The 20,642-nt window shown below is 46.3% G+C and overlaps 3 protein-coding genes across 3 annotated transcripts; all 3 read left to right on the top strand.

The window, feature by feature from the left end:
- The first annotated feature begins 437 nt into the window (after window positions 1-437).
- Window positions 438-4,271, top strand: LOC117845888 (uncharacterized). The gene is made up of 4 exons (XM_034726966.2): window positions 438-969; window positions 2,352-2,449; window positions 2,547-2,612; window positions 3,416-4,271. Exons 1-4 carry the CDS (start codon window positions 599-601, stop codon window positions 4,000-4,002), a joined length of 1,122 nt encoding a protein of 373 aa, XP_034582857.1. The 5' UTR covers window positions 438-598; the 3' UTR covers window positions 4,003-4,271.
- A 2,770-nt stretch (window positions 4,272-7,041) lies between these two features.
- On the top strand, window positions 7,042-11,685 carry LOC117845307 (probable protein S-acyltransferase 7). The gene is made up of 5 exons (XM_034726302.2): window positions 7,042-7,422; window positions 8,739-8,921; window positions 9,971-10,270; window positions 10,454-10,687; window positions 10,779-11,685. Exons 1-5 carry the CDS (start codon window positions 7,336-7,338, stop codon window positions 11,307-11,309), a joined length of 1,335 nt encoding a protein of 444 aa, XP_034582193.1. The 5' UTR covers window positions 7,042-7,335; the 3' UTR covers window positions 11,310-11,685.
- A 5,240-nt stretch (window positions 11,686-16,925) lies between these two features.
- LOC117845641 (bidirectional sugar transporter SWEET11) lies at window positions 16,926-18,804 on the top strand. Its single transcript, XM_034726702.2, has 5 exons — window positions 16,926-17,171; window positions 17,329-17,365; window positions 17,510-17,882; window positions 18,017-18,136; window positions 18,245-18,804. Exons 1-5 carry the CDS (start codon window positions 17,114-17,116, stop codon window positions 18,506-18,508), a joined length of 852 nt encoding a protein of 283 aa, XP_034582593.1. The 5' UTR covers window positions 16,926-17,113; the 3' UTR covers window positions 18,509-18,804.
- Window positions 18,805-20,642: the final 1,838 nt, after the last annotated feature.

The following is a 20,642-nucleotide window of genomic DNA, read 5'->3' as shown; positions in this document are numbered from 1 at the left end:
ATGGGGTTAAGGAGCCAAACATGGCATCTGCCTTAAAGAAACATGCATACTCAGCTAGCTTATGAGCATCGGCATTCACCTCCCATGTTTCATGGCATATCTTCTGCTTCTCAAATTGTTCGCCCTCAAATATGAATTAAAGACTCTTTAGCACCTTAAGGCAGCCGGAGGCGTAGCAAAATTTTGTCATATTTATATGAGCTGCCAGCACATAGAGTCTCCGATTCTAGGCCAGTTGGGGTGCAGCGACGATCAAAAGGAGCTGTTAATTCATATTTTACACTTGATGCGAGCAACTTTCTAGATGTATCCTTTGCATATTGCACCCGTATCATTCCCTCCTGATGAGTTGAGTGGGCTAGCTGATCCTGGATCCACGCAATGGGCTCTACCGTCATCGCCTGAGAGAGAAATGTCTTCGGCGATATCTTGGGCCCTCTTTCTAGGCCGACGTATCCCCTCAACTGGATCGGATCAATCATCGTTGACTTTTTAGAGAGAGTCAGAGAAAAAAAAAATCCCACTCTGATCGTCTTAAACCCTCGCCGTCTCTCCCGTTCCCCCCGTCATCCCCTCCTCTCTACTAGGGTTTTCCCCGATGGCGTCGGCGTCGCGCGCGCTCCGCCTCTCTAGGCTCTCCGCGCCCCTCCGCGGCGGCGGCGTCTCCTCCCGTCCCCTCCGCCCCCTCGCCGCCGGGGCGGGGAGCCTCCTCCCGTCGGCGCAGCGCCCATCCCCGTCCGCGCCCGCCACCAGGCTCTTCGCGACTCAGGCCGCCACGTCCTCGCTGCGGGACTCGTCGCCAAACTGGAACAACCGCCCGCCCAAGGAGACGATCCTCCTCGACGGCTGCGACTTCGAGCACTGGCTCGTCGTCATGGACCCGCCCTCCGGCGATCCCGCGAACCCCGACGCCACCCGCGACGAAATCGTCGGCAAGTACATCGAGACCCTCGCCAAGGTCGTTGGAAGGTACAGCTGTCTGCCAAAATCTCGCACCCTCGGCCCTCTCACGTTGTCACGCACACAAGCGCGTCTCACTTCTCACATCCTAGAGGTTGTTTGACGCGCATGATGATTTAATTTGAAGGTCGATGGGGAGAGATTGCGGGCTGAGGGGATGGCTTGGGGATTGTTAGGGTGGTCTGATGAATGTTGTGTTATTGTCTTATGCGATGTCACCTGTCATTCTGGTGGATGTTCTGATAACTACACTCATGAGTGATTCGGATTTGGATGTTGTTTTCTGCTGTAGTCATTGACCTTGACGCCTGAGTGATTGAAATTATGTCCATTGAAATTGGCATATGATCAGTCGATGCTCTAGTCGCCATTTTAGGCGTGTTATCACATTTAGCAGTGTTTACACAGGGATTTATTAGAGGCATTACTTATCCTTGTCAGTTCTTCTATTTTTGCTGTATATGCCATTCGCTATTGGAGTGTGCTTGTTTTCTTCTATCCATTTATTTGATCGTGTTAGTGATGTCTTATTCTAACCTGCAGTTTTTTTTTGGAACAGAACTCAGCAAGTTAATTGCCGATCTATATATTGATAGAGAAGATGAAATATATAAAAAAAAACAACAATTACAACAAACAACACCACTATTGCCAACACAACCACCCACACGACGAAAGTGCCCATCACAAGCATGTCCCGTAAGGAGACAACTCCAACTGGCTATCGCTGCCGAACCAACCTGCCACAGGCATGCGCAACCTAGTGCATCCGTGCCGGTCTAACCTGTAGGTTTGTTCAAGTGGGAATCAATGAGTCAATGAGCTAAGGCGGGGAAGGAGGAATCGGGTTATTCTCTTCGTAGCATCTGTGGAAGATATCTCAATTCGATTTATTGGGCCATAAGAATTGGAGTGATATTCTCAAATTCATTTATTTTCTTGGAAAATTATCCAGGAGTTCTGACCTTTACTAGAGGAGATGGCACCCTAGATGGTTCTATCTCTTAAGGACAACAACAGGAGAGTGGATGGGTTAATTAGTAATTGGCCTCTTACCTTGTCTATTTATCATGATTTGCATGATGCTTCCTATTCAAGTTTGTTCAGGATATTGTGTTTGTAGATTGTGTCGATTATGATCCTTACCACAGGAGCATGGTTATGTTTTGAAGCCCTGATGACTGTCAGGATATCACACTAGACTTGCAATTTTAGCTCATATTGTTATGCTTAATTATCTCTTAGGACTTAGTTAAGTAGGGCTTGTATTTGAGGACATCAAAATGCAGTTCTTTGCTCAACCATTTGGTTGTTTCAACATATGTGTTGCATCATTCATTTTCTATTTAATTTGGAATTTCTTTTGTATCTCATATATATCCCTATTCCAGTGAGGAAGAAGCAAGGCAAAAGATATATTCTGTGTCAACTCGTCATTACTTTGCTTTCGGTGCACTTGTATCTGAGGAGCTATCCTACAAAATCAAGGGTATTGCAGCATGATATTTTTTTTAAGATGGTATGTGGTGAAGCTGCCGGGTCTGATATTTTTTCTGTAACCTTGTAACAATAAATTTTATTTGTAGAGTTGTCCAATGTTCGCTGGGTTCTTCCTGATTCATACCTGGATGTCAAAAACAAGGACTATGGAGGTAATATATGTGCTTCTTGTATAACTATATCTCTACCAGTTTAACAGTAATTGCTGATTCCCAGTCATATCTATCCCATGGTGCTGGCTGCCTGCCTGTGTTGTATGTTTCACTCTTTATAATTGGATTGTAAGTTCCTGTGTGATATATAATGAACTAGTTGTAATTCCTTTTAGCTCTTACTACCTTTGATCTGTAAATCATTAGTCGTACACAATTTCTGCCACTCATTACCTTTTTGCACTCTAGCTTAGCTCCAAACTGTATAGAAATGGATATCTCATTATTCCTTATCCTGTGAAATTTTCTAGTATTAAATAGGTAACTATCTTAAACATATTAAAGAGTGTACAAAAATGCCAGATAACAGACCAATTTAAAAGACATGCTGAAAAGTGATTACTTGATTAATTATTACATTCTAATTCGTAGTTTATATTGTGCTGTACATGGGTAATGTTAGTAGCTGCAATTATTGTAAATAATTGCCAATTGCCTGTATAGTTGAGAACTGCGTGGCAGTCCTATTGTGTGGTTTTTAACAAACTGCTTTCTAATGTGTTTGTCCTAGTGATAATCTAATATTATTTCAAATGTGTACCTTTTCTAGCCTATTAAGTTTCTGGGAAAGATAATTTACTATGAATAGTGGATTGTATATGTGTGTTGATGACTGGGGTTGCTAATGACCAAAGTTCATTTACAATTAGATCTGTTTTAGTTAATTTTTAAGTTATCTGTGGCTTATGTGACTGAAGCGCCAAGAACTATATGTATATCTGATCCCCAATGTCTTGTTGCAGGGGAACCTTTTATAAATGGACAAGCTGTTCCTTATGACCCTAAGTACCATGAGGAGTGGGTGAGAAACAACGAACGTGCCAAAGTAAGACACCGTGGTAGGCCTCGTAACTCTGATAGATCAAGGGACAGCTTTGATAGAAGGGAGAACACGCAGAACTTCCGGAACAGGAATGTGCCCCCTGGGCAGGGATTTAACAGCCCCCCTCCAGGGCAGAACCCGATGCCACCTCGTGATGCTCTTCCAATGCACCATGCTCAGGGGAACATGACACCACCTCGACCGCCAAATGCTGGCGCTCCGCCATCTTACCAACCCCATGCTCCAAACTGTCAGCAAGGTGGTGCTCCTGGTTACCAAGGTGGACTGCCTGGACACCAAGGTAGCCATGGTGGCCCAGGCCCTTCTTACCACAGCAACAACCCTGGATATCAAGGTGGAGGGCCAGGCTACCAGGGAAGCAACCCCCCTCCTCCTTTCCAAGGTGGCGACCAGCCCCCTTACCAGGGCAGCAACCCGCCGCGCCATTACCAAGGTGGCGGCCATCCTCATTACCAAGGTGGCAGCCCTAGCAATGGCGGTCTATGAAGGAAGGGATGGACCAGGGAGGAACTACCAATAGAACACTGTTAGAGAGACGATGCGTAGACGCTAGTTGGGGCTTGCTCTAGTTGCTGCCTATTTGTTTCCATGGAGTCTATTGCATGATTATATAAAGTATAAGCCTATGCCGTGAGAACTCGGTTTCAAATGTGTCGAACAAGTGTGTCTATGTGTCTGAAACTGTTGATCCATGGTTAGGATAGATGAGCCTTTTGCTGATTTGCTCCAATAAGTACACTGCTCACTGTGCTAATATTTGTTCATACGTTGCAAGAGCCGTGTTCTTTTTATCATGTTTGTTGAATGTGTTGCTTACAGTTGAGCAAACTGCTTGTTAGGGCGTTGTGTTCCTGCAAGTTCTTGTAAGGCACATGATGCCTAAGCTTCTTGACTTCTTGTGTATGCTAGTCTTGAGAGGCGCCACTGAGATTGTGCTGTCGGTTACTGTGACGGCTTTTTTTTACAGCTTGCCCTTGGATATGAATATACATGTACCAGTGTACTCGACTGTGCAAAGCACATCTTTGCTGGATCCATTGTAATCGGTCATCAGCTTGTTCAAGTCCAGAGGCACATTCCGTCGAGATGTTGCTTTTCCTGCAGGAATGATAAGCAGATAAAGCAAATGCAGGTTAAAGTTGTCCATCTCTGTCTGACTGTCTCGTTGTTTACGCTTCATCATCCATGCATTTCCTTGCACTTTCATTTCGCATCTGGCCGGCAGATTGATTGATAACAGGTTTTGACGACGATGGTATTGATGCTCTGCCCGTCAAGAAGCAGCGGCAGGGCTGAGAAGGCTCTGGCTGAAACCCGTCCTCGTGGAAGGACTTTCGGTCCGTTTCCAGGCAGCTGGACTGGACAGTTCGTATTGATCGCCATAGATATACCTTCTACACCTCCATGGTTCAATCCATTGTGGTCAACGGAACATGATGCAGGTGGCAGGCCGCCGCCGCCTCCACTGACCGAGTGTTTTGGTCAAAAGGTCCTCTTGATTGCCAACCTAAAATGGAATCCCCCATCAGCTCCTCACTGTCACTGTCATTTGCCGATGCGCTGCGCACGGCCCGCAACGCCGCCTCCCTTCCTCCCCTGCTTCAGGTGAGCAGGCGAATCGAAGCGTTGCTACAGCCCTTTTCTCCTGTCAGACGGCGTTAAATTCACTTTCTCCCCCCCTGTGGCAGGTAAATTCTTCTGCAACCAGTGAGGTTAGTACAGCGGCAGCAGAGGAAGATTCAGATTTCAGAGTTGTTCAGAGATGGCGCGCCGGTGCCACAGTGCAGGCGTCCCGTTACTGCAGAATCACGTACATGACTCTTATCCCCCGGTTTGCCAACCTGCTTTTCTACCTAAACGACATTAATAAAATCCAATGCTGAAAAAAGAGAAGTTGTCAAGCGCCAAGATAGGAAAACATGGAGCTCGAGTGGGTGCACTCTCTCAAAGATCAACCGCATCAACAATGTAGTGGCCATATATAGGATCTCTTAAGCCTCATGAGATGAGCATGTCGGTGACCACGGCTGCGTGGATTGGGTGATGTAGTCATTGTGCCAAGATTACTTTGGATTTTGACAGAGTGACAAATCTCCGGTGTTCGTATGTGTTGTACTCTCTTCGTTCCAAATTATAAGTCATTCTAATTCTTGGAGAGTCAAAACATCTCAAGTTTGATCAAATCTATACAATAAGTACTAATGAATTATACCAAATAAGTACCACTAGTTTCTTCGTTAAGTATATTTTTATAGTATATCTATTCGGTGCCATAAACTTTTGTGATCCTTTCTATAATTTTGGTTAAACATAAAATAGTTTGACTCTCTAAAAAAGTTGGAATGGCATATAATTTGGAACGGAGGGAGTAGGTAAATTGGATAGGGGTGTAATTGTTCGTGATGGAGCAGTGAAATGTTGTAGTGCGGCGGTGTTTGCCTACAAAGAGCAAAGAGCTGCCCGTGATTAGAATGTGCAACAATGACTCAACTCATCTAATTATAAACATGCTAAGAAATAATAAGTAGGTCTACTTTGTCTTCAGTGGTACAATGCATTTAATATAATACAATGTTTGACACTCTAGGTAAACAATGACATTGTCAAAGATGTTGCCATGCAAGTGGTAGGATGGTTGTTGACTTTAATGAGGGCCAAATAGAAAACCACCCTGGTATTGACTAATTCTGTGATGGTAGTAAGCCTTTCGTACCTCATTAATTACTACTAGTAGAAAAAAAGGTGCTTCTACCCGAAATCTTACTCAGAACATGCTAAAAGCTTAAGCTTCCTCGGTGAAAGTTTTTACACAACCTTTGTACTAATTATATCCATGTGTTACTTGCTTTAAAAGGATATAAAATAGAGTTTACAAAATTCCCAATCATTTCATTTAGGTAGTAGAAAAAAGTCGTGCATATGCATCCATCCACTTTTATCTTCTAATTTGCTAGCCAACTTACCTGAATAAAATCTATTGCCGCTACAGTGCTTGAACTTTATTACCTCAGTCTTACATGTCGTTTTAAGAACAAATTAAAAGTCGCACCATTCAACTTAATGCAAAATCTGATAAATTTGACTAAACTGACATGAAAATGCCAAGCCCCAGGTCAACATTAGGCTATTGTCAAAATTCTTTCACCAGCTATACTAGTCGGCTCAAACGGTTGAACCACTGCCAGGGCGCTCAGCCGTTCACCAACTCTACTCGCAAACCTGGAAAAGTCAAGCAAGGCTCCTCCTTTAAATATCCCCTCCCTCCGCAGAACGAATTTATTATATTTCCAGAAAAAGAAAAAAACTCAGCAGAACGTCACCCGGCCCCGTGCAGCGTGTTCACTGCCAAGCGGGTCCCGCAATAAAAATAAAAAGAGCCCAGCCCCACCACTGGCGACACGGTGGCACACCGCCCGCTGCTACGCGCACGCCGCCGTGTACCTCTCCGAGGCCGCGCGGGTGTTCGCGCAGACGCATTTCTCTCGCCAGTGCTCGAGGACTAGTCCTCTCTCTCTCTCTCCCCCCTCGCCAACCCCCCCACCCCCACCTCCGCCGTTTTGGCTCGCCATTCCGCCCGCGTCTTCGCATCGGCCGCCGCGGTCGCGCTCCCTCCCCCTCGTTTCCGCGCCGCTCCTCGTCGCCGGAGGTACCGTTCCGGGGCGCCGGGTGCGCGTCGGGTTCGCTCGGCTCGGGAGATCTCGGGGCCTGCTGGCTGCTCGGTCCTGGAGAGGGCGCGGAGGAGGAGGGCGCTGCGTGGGGGGTGAGGCGAGCTAACGTTTGCTGCTCTGCGGAGGGGTAGCAGGTGGAGGGCGGTCGGGGATGTACGGGCCACCGTCCCGCGGCAGCGGGGGAGCCGGTGCCTCCGGCGAGCAGCCTAGGGTTTACCAAGTCTGGAAGGGAAGCAACGTAAGCGCTCGCACTCCCCCTTTTCCCTAGCTCTCTGGCTTGGATTCCGTGTGCCTGTGAACAGTGGATCTGGATCTGGGTGTACGGTGATTAGCGAGGGTTTTGTGAGGTGGCATAGGCCCCCCTATTTTAATTCCATATGAACGGTTGGGAAATTAGGTGTTGTTTTGCTGCTTTTGGTTTATGGGCTTGCGATTTGTGCCATTCTAAGCTTGAAATGCTGGGGTTTAGTTTATACAATTGCGGAGATGCTGAGAATGTGATCCCACTGTCGTGTTGTAGTTGTTATCTAGCTGTGGAAATGTTTCTCGATAACAGCAACTCCGGTAACTGTTTGAACTTTTTGTGGCTCTGTGGTTGTGCTACGAATTATGAAATCAGTGGTGGAGCTAGGAATGTGGTTTATATTTATCTCGCAGGGGAGTACTGCTTGTTTATACAATGGCACAATTCACCAGTTCTAAATGTTTGAACTTCTTACAACTGTTACACTGTTCTGGAATTAATCATGAAATGTGGATTGAAATTAGGAAGGGCACGTGCTTTCTTTAATTTGCACATTACGCTGAGAACAACCACTAAAAATGGTTTGCCTTTTATGTTTGTTGTGTGTTGATCAGTTTGGGCTGGAAATATTAGCTTGTGTGATGAGAAATTACTTTAGTTGGTGTAACTGTTGAAATGTTCTGTGGTCCGGTGAATTATACATGGATTGAAGCTAGGAAGAGCAAAGGCTTTCTTTTAATTGGCAAAGTATTCTTAGTTTATCAGGTACAGAAAGCTTCTATATTTGTGGCATGTTGGTAGGATATTTGGGTGTTTGGCAGAAAATATTGGTTTGAACAGAACTACATAACACTTCAGTTAGAGTTGTGTATCTACCATTTTAGGAAACTCCTTGGGGGAGTGATGATGTTGGTTTAATTTATAGAAAGACCTTTTTTACCCATTTAGGCAAAGTAGGGATACTTTTCATTCAAAGAACCTTTTTATCCTTTTAGGGGAAATAGGGGCACTTTTTATTCATCCATGGTGAAGTAGCATCTGTTTACAGTGTTCTAAAGCGCGTAGTTGTTTGCTTTATACAGTATCCTTCTAGTACTTTTTTGTATGATATGTTCATTTTCCAATAGCAGATATTACATATAAGTGTTGAGTGGATATTTGTGTTTAGTATCCGACGAATGTACTGTTTGCAACCTCAACTTTCTTCATATATTACATGATGCTTTTTTTATGCAACCATTCACAATTGGAGTTGCCACTTAAGTTTCCTATATTGTTTTTTTAATGCTAGGTTCTGATATTCTTTTCAGGAGTTTTTCTTACGAGGCCGGTTCATATTTGGACCTGATGTGAGATCCTTGTTTCTCACTATATTCCTCATTCTTGCACCAGTGGTGGTCTTCTGTATATTTGTGGCCAGACATCTTATCAATGACTTTCCTGATCATTGGGGGATTTCAATTATGGTCATAGTGATTGTCTTCACAATATATGTAAGTGTTGACATTACTTTGTTCTTTCTAAACCATTTCGAGGAACTTGAAGCATCCTTGCATGATAAGCCATGTTCTCTTGCATGATAATTGAATGTTCTTGATAAATAGGAAGTGTAATGTGATACGTGGTGCTTCCAACTTTTCACGTCAGTTTGTGATGATATTTTGTTAAGCTGATTCCTTAATTACTATATTTTCAATAAATCTGTCAGAAATAGTGCATGCACTTTTGGATATGGATATAGCAGTGTGATGTGTGGGCACTGAATGTATAAAGAGCAACATAATATGTAATTCATAGTTTTATTAGCAAGAACATGCATAGTACAGTAGGTTCTTGTCTTACCCCAGCTTTTATTTAATCTCCTTATCTTTTTATGTTTGAGTTCCTTTTTTTTGGGAACGAAACCATTTTGAGCCCCTTATGGTAGTAATATGTTAGATCCCCAATAGTACCATTAGGTTTTCAGCACTCAATCAATGCAGCATTAGTGCAGTACCAATTGCTGATACCTTGATTTTTTTTTCAAAAATTGCTGATACCTTGAGATGGGTCTTGATTATCACATCTGTAAATTCTAGAAGAACCAGTCCTTCATCTCCTACTATACTAGTTTGCTTTACATCTAATCAAAAAAATATGGACAGAAATGAAGCTGCAACTGTAACCACCCATTGGAACAATGGTTGTATGTGTCCCAATGTAGTGGGGAGGTAGTGGCTCTGCCATCTGTCCTATGTGAATGATGGTTCTTTGTACACCATTCCAATTTCTCTGTAAATGACTGTTGGCAGATAAATATCTGCAATATGGAACAACTCTCTTGGTTTAGACAACAAATGCACAGGCCAAACCGGTAAAACCTTGATTTTTGGTGTGAATGGTGGTTGTGCAAATCAAAGCCCTGAGAAATACATTGTCTAGTGAATAAAATCTTTATGCTTTAGGATTATCATTGAAGGTACTTTGTGTATAAGCTTTAGTGTGTAAATTAATCAATCAACAGTATGAGTGGTCACTGAACCTTGTTCCTTTTGTTTTCCAGGATTTGACGCTGCTGCTTCTTACCTCTGGTAGAGATCCTGGTATAGTACCCCGTAACACCCATCCTCCTGAACCTGAAGCCATTGATATGAACAATGATGCTGGAAATGGTCAGACACCACAGCAATTGCGTTTGCCACGGACAAAGGATGTATTCGTAAATGGAGTCCTTGTAAAGGTCAAGTACTGTGACACCTGCATGCTGTATCGACCACCTCGATGCTCGCACTGTTCTATCTGTAATAACTGCGTGGAGCGCTTTGATCACCACTGTCCTTGGGTTGGGCAATGCATAGGATTGGTAAGTATGAGAAGGCCTTGAATAATTTAACTTCGTTGATGCAATATGCGTTACAGTTTAATCTTGTACTGAAGATTGCTGAGAGCATCCAGTATTGTTGTCTGAAGATTGCTAAGTGGATATCCTTTATATATTAACAGCAGCTTTGTTATGTGGTGCTAACTGCCTGTTTATCTCCTGCAGCGCAACTATCGATTCTTCTATATGTTTGTATTCTCTACGACATTACTCTGCCTATATGTATTTGGCTTCTGCTGGGTGTACATTGTCAAGATCAGAGACGCAGAACAGTCATCGATCTGGAAAGCAATGTTGAAGACACCAGCATCAATCGTTCTGATCATCTACTGCTTCATCTGTGTGTGGTTTGTGGGTGGCCTGTCTGTCTTCCATTTCTACCTGATGAGCACTAACCAGGTTGGTTACCCTGTCAGCTTTTTAATAGTAGTTGATTTTGCATTTAGGCTTAGCACTAGGAATTTGCAATCACCTTTCCTCCCCCTTGCAGACAACCTATGAGAACTTCAGATATCGCTATGATCGGCGGGCCAATCCATACAACAGAGGGATTGTGAACAACTTCATGGAGATCTTCTGCACTGCAGTCCCTCCTTCCAAGAACAATTTCCGAGCTAGGGTCCCAGTAGAGCAAGGTCTACAGCAATCACGTGCACCGGCAAGGGGTTTCATGAGCCCAAACATGGGCAAACCTGTTGGAGATTTTGAACTGGGTAGGAAGCCGGTATCCTGGGATGAACCTCGGTCGGCAGCTGATATCAGAGACCTGGAGGTTGGTCTAGGCGGCCTTTTGGATGAGAAAGAAGGCAGGATAGCCCATGCATCCCCAGATTTGAGCAGAGAAGCCCTTCCTGAGTTCACGGAAGGTAGGGCTGGTATGCATTCAAGGCGATCAAGTTGGGGCCACAGGAGTGGGACTTCCGAGTCAATGGACAGTATCGCGGTGCAGATGGGAACCGCAGAATCTCACTGGGGCTCGATTAGCAGTGTCCATGGTGGTACTTCCAGTGGAGCTCACTAGCAAACCGCAGCACGTATTAACTCATTGTTTCATGACCCGCCTCTGATACCAACAACAAAGAAGCAACGTCCTTGTGTGTTCTCCTTGCGCTTGTGCTTTCGCTTCACCTAGGATATACTTCAGTGCTTTCTTACTCGCGTCTCTGTTGTTTCATCCCGGAAGCCCATCAGTTCTTCTGATGTTGTCCTTCCTGTTTGGTGTTCTAAGCAAAAAATAACAGAAGAGCTCTTCAACTCCCTAGTGGTTTGGATGATTATCTGTCTCTGTATATATATTATTGGAAGTTGGAATTTGGCTGTAAGAAGGGCTGTCAGTGTTTGGTTTTGGCGCCTCGTGGATTATCACGAGCTGATCATTACTTAATGTTTGTTCCATATCTCAGGAGTCAGGATATATGGTCAATTTCTCCCACCACAAACACATCAAATTTGCAGCTTCTTGTCAGTATATGGCTATAGGCCGTATGAAAGAGAGACTAATCCTTGAGTGTTTCTTGTTGTCGTGTCATGTTGAGGCCGAAACCGTGACAATGATCTCCCGATGCCCGTGTAAACGACGGAATCTCTCTGTTCCCATGTCCGGACGCAAGTAGGTTGTAGGCCACTGGAGAGTATGTGTACGTGTACGTAGTAGTGCCGTTCCTAGGGTGCTACTGTGCTGCTGGCTCCAACTCGACCAGCACTGTGGGGGTAGGGATTCCCGATTCCGTCCTAGGCGCAGGCTCCTAGTAAAAGTTACGCCACATGTATACAGTGGGTGGATAGCGGATGCGTTTCACGGCTTCACGCCATGCCAGCACGTCCTGGGCAGGACTCCCTACTCCCTAGATAGTATGTGCAAGCAATAATGCCACGCGATTCCAAGCACCCGGACTCCCGGAGCGTAGCAGGTCGCAGCGAGCAGCAACAGAAGATACTGCTGGGGACTAGTGATATGGTCGAGTCTGAGTCAGACGACGGTACAAGGAAGATACCTGCCCCTGTCGCTGCTGCAAGCAAAACTAAACTACGCGTGCTTCAATTCTGCGTGTGCATTGCGTTCTTAAAGCTAGGTGTCCAAAGATTCGACAGCTCTGTAAACGTGGACTGACGACGATCCTCGCTCGCGACGCAGTAAACCCCAGACTCAGGGCCCTTGTTTTTCACTCGAAGGACCGGAAGGACGAGGACCCCCTGCCCGGCAGATGGAGATTCTCCTTTGTCCCCTGTTCGGCCCCGCGTAGCACGATGGCAGGATTGATGGTGCTCCACTTCGGCTCGCTCGTGCACCGGTCCTGTCCCCGTCAAACTTTGCTTGCCGTTTCCCGCCGAAACTAAAGGCGCGGTTCGGCAGCTGCATTATTCTTCTCACTCGCGGGCGGCGGCAGCTGGCTCTGGGTGCACCGTGTGCGGACTGTGGAGATCGATCGGCATCGGCTAGTAGGGTACAGCAGGCGCCAGTGAGCCGGGCACCCAGCCATTTCGGTTCCGTCGCCGCGGCGCAGGAAAGCAGCTGCCCCCGTTTCCGTTGCCGGGCTCTCCTCGCTCAGTGGCCTCGGCAGCTTGTCGATCCTGCCGGCGTCGTGCACTCCTACCGGGTAGTACCGCCTGCAGCGATGCAACGCAGCTGTAAAGCTCCGAGACCGGTCTCGATGGTGATGTGTGGAACTTGCTGGTCGATCGAGACGGAGGCCGGTAACTTTTGGCCCTGCGTGCGAGGAGCTTCAAGTCGTGCACTACTGCGAATCACATGCACACATTCACACGTGCGACAAGTGGAAGGGGCGAAGGCCTCTCGCTCGCTCAATCCTGACCGCACCTGAAAGAGAGGCCAAAGGCCATGGCGTGCGTGCGTGATGTGATGAGCAACACTGAGCTAGTCATCTCTCTTGGGCTCTGAGATCACCGGTGAAAAAGATCTTGGATGTACGTGTCGTTGGGTGAGTGGGATGTACTGCATCGGCCAGTGATCGGGTACAGCAGTACCAGCACTAGTGAAAGCACGTTCCATTCGGTTCTCGTCTTCTTCTCGATCGTGCAGATTTTACCCGAAGTTGGTAGCTGCCAGTCGGCTAGATACAAAAAGGTCATACCACTGTACCAGCACAACTACTCCTTCTATTCCAATATTATAGGTCGTTTTAACTTTATTAGATTTATAGATTTTATTATGCATTTAGATACAACTTATGTCTAGATGCATAATAATATCTATGCATCTAGAAAAGTTAAAATAGCATATAATTTGAGACGGAGGGAGTAGTATCTAGTAGGGAGCTAATAACCCTGACATGCAGTTCAGTCGCAGGACACTGGAACTACGATTAGTTGCATCATCAGCCCGCTACACGCATAATGATGTTTAGAGGAGTGGATTATGCTGCAGCTACAAAGATTAGAATTTCCATCAGCTAGCATAGTAGCTTGGGCAACACCACATAGATAGGAGACCCAACATCCATGGTGGCGGCGGTGGTCTCCCACATCCAGCTCTGACTCGTTCGCACCCCCGCTGGCTGAATTGTGCCCCTATAGAAACCTGGTGCTCTAGCATCACTGCGTAATCGCACTCTCTTGCGAGCCTCCTCTCTCCCCTGCTTCATCTGCTTCTCGCGCCATGCCTGCGATGAAAACTGTTGTGCTTTTGCCCCAATTTAATTGAGTTCAGGTGGTCGATCTCCGCCCACTGTTACTGCCTCAAAAACATAGATAGGAGACTCTTATATATTACCAATTGCAAGACACAAACGTTGGATTCTCGTACTTTCCGGCCTGTACGTTACCCTGATTCAATAGCATTGTAATTGTCTCTTGACAGTAAGCTTACGATGAACCAGTAATTGTCTGTTAGGAATATACTAATTATCTCACTTTCAGCAAATTGCTAAACATTACTTAAGTTATAGTTGCCTAATAATTTCTCACGTTGCATCACATCTTTGGCACGAGAAGGTAACGTATATAATACTCTAAATGAAACAAGATTAGTTTGACTAACAAGTAAACATTGTGCTGTTTACTTTAATTTGCATGGGCTGGGAGTTAGCCCCAATGGCCCAGAGACGACGTAGAAGGGTTTTGGGAAAATGAAACATGCATGCATTGAGACTCGTGTCTGGGGGTCCGATCGGGAAACTAGCTATAAGCCAAAGTAGAAAGTGACAGCATTGACCTTGTACACTGAGTAACAACAAATCCAAATAAACGCGTACCATCAGTCCACATTACCATGATATCGTGAGCGTGCCCGTCTTCTTCATGTACCTCACGTACACAACAGCTCAATGTTAATTATACTCTCACGGTCCCTCGTGTCACATGCTCCTAACCGGCCGCTTCATGGCACTTGGCAGGTGCTAATAAGGTAGCACTAGCGGCCGGCTACTCAGCCACTGCAGTTCTGGATGCTTCAGCATCAATCCTGGTCATTTAATTTCGACGTCAAGATCATTATTGCTATCTTCAACAACTGCGACATCTCCTTCAGCGTAGAGGGCGACGCATGTGTACCGTGAAAGATTTGATGGATCGTGGTTGTTTACCTTGGTTCACCATGGTTACATGTTAATATGTTAATATATAGCTAGGCCAAATAGCCTAGGATAGATACAAATTTAAAGAGTTTGTTTGGATTACTTCTTGACTTATAAGCAACTTTATTATCTATATCCTATCTCTAACTCAAATGAGCACAACAACTCGGGGAGATTCTTACAACCGTGACAATGCACAACATCGTGTGCTGTTACATGAAAGCAATATGTTTAACACTCTCCGTCAATCTAAACTCTTTATCTTCTCATTGCGTCAAAATTCTTCAAACTTCTGAACGAAATCATTTGCTAAGTGATACTGGGATTGTATGAACCGAATCTCCAATTAATTGTTTGTTAATAATCCATTCTCGAACAAAATGGAAATCTATTACAATGTGTTTAGCTTTATCATGAAAACCGGATTAGCTAACAAATAAGTAGCTCCCATATTGTCACACCATAAACAAGGAAAACGAATGGGTTTGATCCCTAGCTTGGCCAAGAGAGATAGGATAGATATAGTTGATACCCTAAAGTAGCTACTTAGATATGGAACTGCCAGAACGATAGATTCGACCTGGAGCGCTTTCTGATTATAAGTGTTTGATCCTAACAGTGGAACCAAGAAGTTGGGAATGTAAAGGGAGAATTTCTTTGAGTAGAATGGAGCTGGCATTATAGGGTGAAGGCTAGCAAAAGGAAAGATGTTTTTATCAAACACAACATCCCTGGAAATATAAAGGCGACCAATAGAGATATCTAGGCATTTAAAACCTTTATGAAGAGAGCTGTACCCAAGGAAAGCACACCTGGTGGATCGAAAAGAGAGCTTCCAAGTGTTGTAAGCATGCAAATTTGGCCAACATGCACAATTGAGGATACGAAGGGAGCTGCAATTGGATGTTTCTTTGAACAAGATTTCAACAGGTGTGCAAAAATTGATAACTTTACTGGAAAGACGGTTAATAAGATAGGTGGCAGTAAAAAAAGGTTCATTCCAATATTTTAATGGCATAGATGCATTTGTGAGAATAGAGAGCCCTACATGAACAATGCGTCGATGTTTGCGTTCTCCAACTCCATTATGTTGATGAGCATGAGCCACGAGGGCAAGATACGTGATGAGCAATACCAACTTTCTAAAAAAATAATTAAGATACTCATTAACCCCCCCTCCCAAATCAGATTGAAGAGGAAGAATTTTCTATGAAACTTTCTCTCTACTAGATTCTGGAAGTTTTGGAAAACTTGGAACACATAAAAAAATTCTTTAACTGGTAGATCCATGTGTAGTTGCTAAAATCATTGATGAAACTTACATAGTATCAGGGGCAGATCTAGGGGGTTTATTGGGGCAGCTGGCCCCGATGAAGTTTGGTAAATTCAGTGGAAAAATACTGTTTAGCACTGTTCAACAAAGGAGCTGACCCCTGTGTGCAATATGGCTGACCCCGGCGGCGCTCTCGCCTGGATTTGCCACTGCATAGTATGTGTGCCGACCAATAGAGATACGACACATAGATATACAATCTGATTTAGAGTAAGGGAGCTGATGGTTTTTAGCCATTTGACAAGCATCACAAATAAAATCACAATCTTGTGACCGGAGAAAGGGAGTTTATTGTTTTTAAGGACACGATCAACAATGGGAAAGGCAGGATGGTTTATTGACACCATAACCTTGTGCGAACTAACTTCAGAAGAATGTGACTCTAGGGGATAGAGGTCTTCTTTGCATCTACCTTGATGAAGAGTTTTCTCGGACACCTTATCAGAAAGAAATTTTGATGAAATTCCATAAAAATATTATATATCAACTTATGAACTGGGATAAGATTTTTGCTAGCTCTAGGAACATGCATGGAGAATATTTTTGAGATGTAACTTTTTTGTTAGTGATTAGTGCTCTAGTTTGCCTTCTAATTACCACATCAAACCTGACAGAAATTTTACATTGCATGAACATGGTTATTAACAGGTGGTAGATATATTTGCATTGCATTGGCCGTGCAATGGTGGTGCCTCTCGGTGGACCACTTAATTACCGCACCAGAAAGATGCACTCTCGGCCGGAGCTCTTCTATATATACACGGTTGTTGCCCCAATGCCAGTGCGCACACAAGCATCCATCGCAGAGGCACACGAGTTAGGAAGGGAGTAGTGTAGTGGGCAGGAGCTCAGTTGACCCCTCTGATCTTTCTCTTGGAACGAAAGAGAAGGACAGATATCGGCCCCTGTCTCGTCACCCTAGCGACTAGGGCTTTAGCTAGCTTGCTTGATCCTGTCGCGATGGCAGGAGGGCTCTTCTCCATGGAGCACCCGTGGGCCTCTGCTTTTGGCATCCTAGGTACGGAACGTGTAGGTGCCAGATCATCTCACCGTAACAATGCTGATGAACTGATATACAATTCGCATGCTTGCCAAACAATATAATTGGTTACCATGATCAGTGCGTCACTGACAGAAATTAAGCTCCATCGTCTCTTCGTTTCTGTTTCCTGCAGGCAACATCGTCTCCTTCCTGGTGTTCCTCGCGCCAACGTAAGTGCACACCATGCGATCCTGAAGCTGTTGCTGTTGACCAGCAATGCTTTGCAATCCATTCAGTAAACATATATATAGCGTCTGAAGAATCTGAAGGTAAAACATATTCGATCGATTCGATGCATTGATCGATGTGTGCAGGCCGACGTTCCTGCGCGTGTACCGGAAGAAGTCGACGGAGGGGTTCAGCTGCGTGCCGTACGTGGTGGCGCTCTTCAGCTGCATGCTGTGGATCTTCTACGCGCTGGTGAAGACCAACTCCAGCCCGCTACTGACCATCAACGCCTTCGGCTGCGTCGTCGAGTCCGTCTACATCCTCCTCTACCTCCTCTACGCGCCGCGCGCCGCCAGGATCAGGGCACTCGCCTCCTTCCTCCTCCTCGACGTCGCCGCCTTCTCGCTCATCGCCGTCGTCACCCTCGAGCTCGTCGCCGGGCCGCACCGCGTGAAGGTGCTCGGCAGCATCTGCCTCGCGTTCTCCATGGCCGTCTTCGTCGCCCCCATGAGCGTCATCGTAAGCTCGCTGCTGCTTGATCGATCCATCGTCAACAAGTGTCATGCGTTGCGTGCCCTAACAATAATCCATATAAAGGTGCATGTCATCTGTCTTGACGATCGATGTTCCGTTGCTTCAATTCTTGTACACAGTTTGTTGTGATCAGGACCAAGAGCGCCGAGTTCATGCCCTTCTCCCTCTCCTTCTTCCTCACCCTCAGCGCCGTCGCCTGGTTCTTCTACGGCCTCTTCACCAAGGACCTCTACGTCACGGTAAAAAAGTTCTGCTTTTCTGGCTCAGTTTCGATCCATTTAACAAGCAAGAAGCAATGCATGATTTCGTATGACTGATCTTGTTTGTTTGTTTCTCTGCATATGCAGCTCCCGAACGTGGGCGGCTTCTTCTTCGGGTGCGTCCAGATGGTGCTCTACTGCTGCTACCGGAAGCCCAAGCCGTCGGCGTCCGTGGTCCTGCCGACGACGGCCGCCACCGCGGCGGCGCAGGCGGCGGAGATGGAGCTGCCCCTCGCCGCCCTCGACGCGATGGCCGTGATGCCGGCGTGCGCCGTCCCGGTGCTGGCCGACCTGCAGAAGCTGGAGGAGGCGGTGGGGTCGCCGCGCAAGGCCGGCACCAAGGCCATTTGACCCATCGCGCCCTTGCACGCCGCCCCCGTGGCTGGCGTGCCTGTGCTAGCCTGACTGCCTGAACCTGATGGAAGTGAAGCGCGATGCGTCTATGCTCTTGGTGAAATGGCTTGTTGGTTGACTGAAATTAACTGCATTTCAGTATACGTGTGTATCTTCTTTTAATCGTTTGGTTGGTTGGTTTGGTTTGGAGAATTTGGATTTGTGTGTTTTTGTTAAGTTTGTACTGATGCAAATTAATCTGCTGATTTGGGAAAATAAAAAGAGGTAGCGTGCACGCGTGCTCGTTAACTGTACTGTACTGTGCTGAAGATCATCCACGAATGTTCCTCTGGGACATGCGGCCCCTGCAATTTTCAGCAGTCCAAACGAGGGACAATTCGGCCCATTTAGTCCACCCATCTGCTTTAGTAGCTTCAAGATAAGCGATAGATTTCATATAAGCGAAGAAGGACTTCAATGATATATTCCGGCTAATCACAGGGCTTGTCCGGTTAATCTCGGATTTAGAGGGATTAGAGAGGTTTAATTTTCTACGATTATAGGGAAATTAATCTCCCCAATCTCCTTGCCTATATACAAGTTTGACACACTGCATTTTTTTGAACGGTCAAATTTCATTCATTGGCACATAATGGCCTGATAGAACAAGGCGTTACATTGGTTTAAAACATTTCATCAATTACATTGCCTTTGAAAAAAGAGAACGCCATAGCTGCCATAGCGCCACCACCGCGAAAAGGAGCTCCCCTCTGCCACTGCCGCCATAGCGCCACCACCGCTGCTCTGATCTCCCGGCTCCGGGCTCCTCCACCTCAACTGGCTATAGATCGGAGCTCTCCTCCGCACGCGTTCTCCATTAATCCCATCAGCAGCCCCTCGTGTTACGTGTGAAGGGAGATCAGGGAGCATCTCGTAGTTGCCACCGTCGGCTGATCCAACGCCGGATTCAGCTCGCCTCACTGCTCCCCCTCAAATCCAGGCTCAGAAGCCCTTCGCGATGTGAGCGCAAGTGGTGCAATCGTTGTCGCCGCCTCCCAAGAGGCTCGCCGGGAGGCTTGCCATGGGAGTCAACAGGAAATTGCCCCCGAGGTTGGTGTTGCCATCTTACTAGCCACAATGTTGGAGTTCACCGGGATTCTGATAGCCAACGAACCTTGGAATGCGCACTCAAGAACACAATGAACACAAGTGTTTTGGTGCTGAAAAACTCGGCAACCTTTTCTGTTCTATCGATTGCAATATACAGGGAAACAATCGGCAGCTGTTGCTCCAAACGTGCGGCCTGCACGCCACTACCAGTCATGCCATGCCACAACTCCCGCACAGCCGCGCCATGACACCCACGATCCGAAAGAAAAACGTGCCCGCCATGAACGGGCTCGACATGCACACGCTCAACCAGAACGTGTGTTGACACGCTAACTAACTAACACTAGCTAACATAAGCTATGTACAAGACTCGATCAACAGGTTTATTTCAACATTTCTCCCCCCTAAGCCCTGACCGAGTCACCTGCGATGTTGATTACGCCAATATCAGCGCGCAGCTCCTGGAAGCGCACGTGCCCAAGCACCTTGGTGAGCACATTAGCGAGCTGCTTCTTCGTCGAGGTGTGCCCGATGATGATGCGGTTCCCGTTGATGCATTCCCTGATGTAGTGATAACGCGTGTCAATGTGCTTGGAACAATCTGGAACACAGGATTCTTACTGAGTGTGATGGCGAACATGTTGTCCACCTTGAGCTCCGGCGCTCCAGGTCCTGAGCTGATGAAGTCACCCAGCAATTGAGCTAGCCAGACGCCTTGGCAGGTGGCGTTCGCCTCCGCGATGTACTCTGCTTCGCAAGAAGAGAGCACCACCACCTTCTGCTTCGAGGACCGCCATGTAATGGGGTTGTTGCCAAGGAAGAAGACGATGCCGCTGGTGCTCTTGCGCTAGTCGATGTCACCAGCCAGATCAACGTCATTGTAGCCGACTAGCTTCGCCAGCTCGCCATCTCCCCGGACGTAGTGCAGCCCTAGCCACACGTTCTAGCGATGTACTGAAGTACTCGCTTCACCGCGGCTAGATGTTCCTCGTGTGGCTTCTCTATGAACCTGCTCAAAAAACCCACCGAGAATGCAAGGTCC

The sequence above is a fragment of the Setaria viridis genome, chromosome 2 (genome assembly GCF_005286985.2).
Source record: "Setaria viridis chromosome 2, Setaria_viridis_v4.0, whole genome shotgun sequence".
In the NCBI taxonomy this organism is placed as follows: Eukaryota; Viridiplantae; Streptophyta; class Magnoliopsida; order Poales; family Poaceae; genus Setaria; species Setaria viridis.
Note: the sequence above shows the minus strand (reverse complement) of the source record. Positions and strands in the feature narration are given on the sequence as shown.

Bases quoted from the DNA above. Each gene is read 5' to 3' on its own strand.
- LOC117845888 (XM_034726966.2), top strand. From the start codon at position 599: ATGGCGTCGGCGTCGCGCGCGCTCCGCCTCTCTAGGCTCTCCGCGCCC. The intron at 2,450-2,546 runs GTATTGCAGCAT...TTTTATTTGTAG, and splicing joins GCTATCCTACAAAATCAAGG to AGTTGTCCAATGTTCGCTGG. The intron at 2,613-3,415 runs GTAATATATGTG...GTCTTGTTGCAG, and splicing joins CAAAAACAAGGACTATGGAG to GGGAACCTTTTATAAATGGA.
- LOC117845307 (XM_034726302.2), top strand. From the start codon at position 7,336: ATGTACGGGCCACCGTCCCGCGGCAGCGGGGGAGCCGGTGCCTCCGGC. The intron at 8,922-9,970 runs GTAAGTGTTGAC...TTTGTTTTCCAG, and splicing joins TGATTGTCTTCACAATATAT to GATTTGACGCTGCTGCTTCT. The intron at 10,271-10,453 runs GTAAGTATGAGA...TATCTCCTGCAG, and splicing joins TTGGGCAATGCATAGGATTG to CGCAACTATCGATTCTTCTA.
- LOC117845641 (XM_034726702.2), top strand. From the start codon at position 17,114: ATGGCAGGAGGGCTCTTCTCCATGGAGCACCCGTGGGCCTCTGCTTTT. The intron at 17,172-17,328 runs GTACGGAACGTG...TGTTTCCTGCAG, and splicing joins CTCTGCTTTTGGCATCCTAG to GCAACATCGTCTCCTTCCTG. The intron at 18,137-18,244 runs GTAAAAAAGTTC...CTGCATATGCAG, and splicing joins CCAAGGACCTCTACGTCACG to CTCCCGAACGTGGGCGGCTT.